At 39.6% G+C, this 5,753-nt stretch overlaps 1 protein-coding gene across 1 annotated transcript in view; it reads right to left on the reverse strand.

Annotated features, from left to right (window-relative positions):
• Positions 1-1,243: 1,243 nt before the first annotated feature.
• agxta (alanine--glyoxylate and serine--pyruvate aminotransferase a) overlaps positions 1,244-5,753 on the reverse strand; it is an 8,372-nt gene continuing 3,862 nt past the window's right edge. The window contains exons 2-11 of the mRNA XM_017425161.3: positions 4,415-4,607; positions 3,234-3,298; positions 3,050-3,150; positions 2,889-2,959; positions 2,709-2,793; positions 2,528-2,626; positions 2,360-2,429; positions 1,804-1,899; positions 1,580-1,708; positions 1,244-1,508 (exon numbers count right to left, since the gene is read on the reverse strand). Coding sequence (XP_017280650.1) covers positions 1,401-1,508; positions 1,580-1,708; positions 1,804-1,899; positions 2,360-2,429; positions 2,528-2,626; positions 2,709-2,793; positions 2,889-2,959; positions 3,050-3,150; positions 3,234-3,298; positions 4,415-4,607 — 1,017 coding nt within the window. The 3' untranslated portion in view covers positions 1,244-1,400. The remainder of the gene's footprint in view (positions 1,509-1,579; positions 1,709-1,803; positions 1,900-2,359; positions 2,430-2,527; positions 2,627-2,708; positions 2,794-2,888; positions 2,960-3,049; positions 3,151-3,233; positions 3,299-4,414; positions 4,608-5,753) is intronic.

The raw sequence follows: 5,753 nt of genomic DNA on the forward strand, positions 1-5,753 counted from the left end.
AGGTCACATGCAAACACAGGCTTTTACTCTAAAACCGTGTAACTTAAGAAGTTCAGACTTCACAGCCAGAGTCCCCATGGGTCAAGGATTAGCCCTTTGGAGTTCAACGTCACAAGGTCAAAGTTCAAGGTCGCAACAGCACACGTGCTCTAACTCTGCAACCGTTCAACGTAGGAGGGTGAAACTTCACAACATGCCACAGAAGCTGTAATGATCCGGACTCAAGGGGATTTCGGACGTTTGCCCAGAGCGCCACCTAGTGGACGGCGCGGGAAGTGCACGGGAAGTGCATCAAAGCGTAGAGGGCGGTCGCCAGGGTTCCCGCGGTCTTAATAGGCTGAAGCGGCGCTGAGCTGCGAGGGCCGTCCAACGCTGCTTGCAGCTTTAATTTATTTTATTCCTGTAGTGTTCTTGCCTAATGTGCGATTTAAACATACTCTGGATATTACCATCTTTTTCTTTCTGTTTCTCCTTTCCCCGCATCACTTTCATTTTATTAAAAGTCTTCCTTTTTTTATTTCTTTACCATTTTTCCTTTATTTGTTTATTTTTTTGGATTAAAATTCCATTTTACTTGTTTGAACAATACCGTACTTCAATCTAATTAGCAATTGTACCTTGTTTTATTTATTTATTTTCCTTCAATGTGATGATGTCTCTGTAGTTATTGCTCTTAGTCTCATTATTTGAATTCTGTACAAAGATTATTCTAAAAAGATCTGGTCTGAATGTGTGGATGACTGTGCTTTAAACTATGAGAGGAAACTCTAGAGTCTGAACAAACTGCATATAAAGGATAAAGACTTGTTTGGATGTATGGAAAACAATGATTAGTGATTTCAGTCTAATAAAATAAGGGCAATGATAGAACCAGGAAGCAACCTATTGATAAAGGATTGAGTTGCTGATGGTCTTATTTTGCATTTACAGTAAGATAAAAGTGCTGGTGTAAATTCTCAGTCATCCTGGACATGGTAAATATACAAAAAAAAAAGTGAAAACCAAAACAACTAGACTTCTCTTCTGTAGTTGAGGACATTTTGCTCTCCATCTGAGGAGCGTTCTCAATCCAACAGAGAGTGGAAATCCAAGCTTTTAAACTGCATGAGATTCTCCGTTATGTAAGCCAGATTCACATGCAGATTAAACTCATTCTGCTCACAATAGAGGCTCATCAGAGTTGTTGTTTGCCTCACTCATAGGAGAGATGCTTTGTTCACATGATGAACAAAACCATCTGAGAAACGTTTCATTTATTATTTATTTAGTGTCCACTATTTACTGTAAGTTCAGCTTCACAAGATCGTTGCAAATAATAATTATTTATTTCTCACACAAAGTACCTTTGAACTGACAGAAACCCTGACGCAAAGATATTTTGCATTTTCATCAGTAACATGTCACACTTTGCTCCGATGACAGTGTTTCAGGGCGTCTCTCAGAGCTGCCAGCACCATGTCGACATTAGCCCTGCTGCTGTTACATCCCATCAGTCCCACACGCAACACCTGCAAAGACCACACAGCTGCATTAGTTCCCACAAAAACTGTTCACCAGCGCCAGTCATTGTTTTTCTCACCAAACCAACTGACGGTCCCAGTCCTCCAGAAATCTCTAAGTTGTGCCTTTTCATGATGTAGCTTGTGATTTCTTTCCAGTCGTATCCATGCGGCGCAACAATTGTAGTAACTGTAGGCAGCCTGGCATGCTGTAAATGTAAACCATTCATAATTTGATGATACTTGGTTTACATTTTAAATATATATACATATATGTAAAGAAAGTGGCCCTTTCAAACCGTACTTTTTCTTTGACAAAAAGTTTGAGACCCATGCTCTCCAGGCCAGCATGGAAATATTCTGCCGCTTTTTGATGCCGTTCCCATGAATTCTCCAGACCCTTAAACAAAGTGGCATTAAAAGAAGATAAATATTATTCAGCAGGTCCCCGTTTGTGTTTTATGCTTTCAGGAGCTCAATAGCAAAACTCTAGACCCACGCTAGCACACTTCACCTTCTTCTTCTTTTTCTTTCAGCTGTTACCTCTTCAGGGTTCGCCACAGCGAGTCATCCTTCTCCATCTAACTCTGTACCCTGTGTCCTCTGTCCTCACTCCAACTACGTCCATGTCCTCTCTAACTGCATCCAGATACACTTAACCCCATGTTACTAACAGCCAACATACCGACTGACTAATTAACACTACAGATAAACTAACAGATTGACAGTGAGATGGAATTTCGATCTTTTATAATCAGTTTCTGTAACATTAACATTATTAGACTCTCACTTTAATGGCTAACTGCACTGGACAGCTGAAGCTCCAGACGAGAGTAACTCATCTGATTCCAACCTCTCACCTCTTCAGCAAGGACAGCCAGACTCTCCCTCAGAGAGTAGAAAGCAGTAACCGGACCTGTGTGGTGATATCTGTGGACAGGGTAATAAGAAAACAAACCTCCATAAAATCATTATTTTTGTGTCCTAAATATGAGATTTTTGTTTGAAAAAATGAATCCACGTCTTACACTCTTGATGGCTTGTCATCACAGCCCCAGTAGTTTGCCAGCCAACTCAAATCCAGGAAGAATGACACAGGTTTTGTTGTCCGATTGAATGCTTTTTGGCTGTGGACAAATTTAGCCTTCAATGTAAATTTTTATACGTCATTCTTTAAGGCATGTGCACCGCACAGTATGCGGGTCTCACCATGCTCTCTCACTGAATGAAATGGGTGCTGTACCCGGTGGGGCGTTCAGAACCTTCTGGGAGCCTGTATACAGGATGTCAATCCCTGCGAAACATTGACAGAAATGCTGTTGTGTCAAAACATTCACATCTCACAGAGCAAACGCATCAGATGCACCGCAGAGACTCCGGGCTGTAAACCTTGCTGGTCCATGCAGAGAGGGGCCCCTCCTATTGAAGCCACAGAGTCAACGAGAAACAGGCAGTCGTACCTGCAGACACAAATCAGGAAAAAAAAAAAAATCTGCAATCATCTGTCTGCTCCAGCAGTGACGAGATTAAAGATATGGTTTGAGACTTACTTATGGCACAGCTCTCCGATGCCATCTAAAGGATGTAAGACCCCTGTGGAAGACTCTCCGTGTGCAAGGAAGAACAGCACTGGTCTGTGTCTTGATAACGCCTGTGGTGAGATAACACAAGGACTCCTGAACTGCAACTCCAGCTAACAGTCATTTAATAAGCCTGAGAGCTGAGGAATGATACCTTCTCAATGTCAGCATTGGTCAGATAGCCACCAGGGGGCGCCACAATGGTGTTTACTCTGGCACCTGTTGGGTTATTAACATAATGTTCCTCAATCAATTCAATTTATTTTTATATTCTTAATAATATATCATGAACCAATGGACTAATTTTAATAAAATGCTCAGAAAGTAATCACTGGATGCACATCTACACCTGATTAACGTTTAGAGCAAACACAGCCGACTGATCTTTAAAAAAATGGCTAAAACTTACTCAGTTTTACAAATATTCACCTACACTTTGAAGTGGTAGCTGAAACCGATCCCCAACACGTTCTGAGCACTTACAGATTTCTAAGAATTTTTGTTTGTAATGTTGCACCTAACTCTTTGGAGTCACAATGTCTGTCTGTTAGCAAAATATCTCTTGAATCAGTGGACGGATTTAAGCAAAAACTTTAGAAACTAATCAATGGACAAACATCTACAACAGATTCACTTTTAGAGTTAACCCAATTCAATATGGCCACCACAGACAACTGATGTTATTAACCTAAAGAATCGCTATATTTCAGACAATTTTAGAGCTATTCTGCTAAAATTTTGTGTTGGTAGTTGAAAGTCATTCCACACACACTCCAAGTGCTACTTATTGCACCAGATCTTGGGGTTAAACCTTCAGCATTCAGTAACTGAGTCAGTTCTGTTTATCTGTTAGCAAAGTATCTCAAGAACCACAAGACAGACTTTAATTAAACTCTCAGAAAGTAATTATTGGATGTAGATCTACAGCTGAATAACTTTTAGAGCAAACCTGATTTCCTGATTTAAGATGGATGCCAGAGCTAGCTGAAACTTGCAAACACAAAAAAATGGCTACTACACTGTCAGTTTTACTGATGTTGTGCTAAAATTTGATGTAGTAATAGCTGAGTCATTTGCAACACATACTCTGAGCGTGACATCTCTTGAGATCGTGCATAATGATGATTTCAAGGTTTGACTAAAGTTGCATCATTTCCCAGCATAAAATGATCTTACTCTAAAACTCTGGCACAAAAGGTGGCAGGTGGTGTGCATTCGTTAGAGGAATGCTAAGTCTTTAATTTAAGACACTTTTTCAATCCAGCTTTGCGCCCATATTTTAGTTAACTATGTGGATTTTGATCTAATTATTATATTTTCACTTAAAATCTGTACCAATCCTCTCTGCCATATCCGCTGCTCGTTCACCCCAGATGCCATTGACAGCCACCAGCACACCGTCCCCGGGCTCCACCGTGTTGAAAATGGCACACTCCATGGCAGAGTGGCCCGTGCCGCTCACAGCTAGAGTCATCCTGTTCTGGGTCTGGAACAAGTACTGGAGTCCACTTTTGATGTCACTCATTATCTGTAAAGTAAAACAAGTTATTTTAAGTAAAAGGGAAAGATTATTTTTATTATTATTATCATTATTATCATTATTATCATTATTATTATTATTATTATTATTATTATTATTATTATTATTATTATTATTATTATTACCTACGCCAAGAAGGTTATGTTTTTGGTGCCATTTGTTTGTTTGTCTGCCTGTCAGCCTGTGCTCTAACTCAGCAGCTGTATAACAGGAATGTTAAACTCCACAGTTGGACACCTCATGGGTCAAGGGTGATCATGATTGATTTCACAGTCATGGGGTCAAAGGTCAAAATCCCAGTTGACCTGGTGCTCTAACTCTGTAACAGTGTAAAGCAGGAATGTCAAACTGCACAGCTGGACACCTCATGGGTCAAAGACGATGCTTGTTGATTTTAAGGTTTATGGGGTCAAAGGTCAAGGTCACAGGTAACCTCTGTGTTGAAACCTTCTCTCTGCTCCTACATGTGAACTCTTTGTTTCCGATTGTGTCCGTTGCTTTGTTTGTCTGTCTGTTAGCAAAGATCAGGTAAAAACTAACAAACAGATTTGGATATAATTTTCAGGAAATGTCGGGGTTGTCACAAAAAACAGTGGATTACATTTTGGTGCTGATCCAGATCGCATTATTTTTTAATCACACTGTGGCCTAGGAGGAGGTTTGCACTGCTTTTAGTCTGTTAACGTATTTGACAGACTCAAAGTGAGCTTCAAACTATACCATTTCTTTGTTGTTGTGTTGATAGGACCATAAGCAAAAGTTTTTATTGTTCCTACTGTGGTGTAAAATGAGAGTGTTTGCTTCTTATCCTTCTATGACGTTATTACATGACCGGCACTCATCAGCATGGTGCTTATAATCACTGCATTCATTTCAAAATGAAAGCTTAAAGCTGAAAGTAATACACAAGCACACATATAAAGTAGGAATCTTTAAAAACGTATAATAAAATAGCAAATACACAAATTACGACTTTGCAGCATTGAGGTAAAACCATCTTTTCTTCGTTGAGGCAGTACCATTTATGACAACCTACCATTATAATTTGTGGGAATTTGTGTTCATATGCAAAACCATAATCCTACTATATATATATATATATATATATAGTAGGATTATGGTTTTGCATATATA

The sequence above is a fragment of the Kryptolebias marmoratus genome, linkage group LG24, assembly GCF_001649575.2.
Source record: "Kryptolebias marmoratus isolate JLee-2015 linkage group LG24, ASM164957v2, whole genome shotgun sequence".
Lineage (NCBI taxonomy): Eukaryota > Metazoa > Chordata > Actinopteri > Cyprinodontiformes > Rivulidae > Kryptolebias > Kryptolebias marmoratus.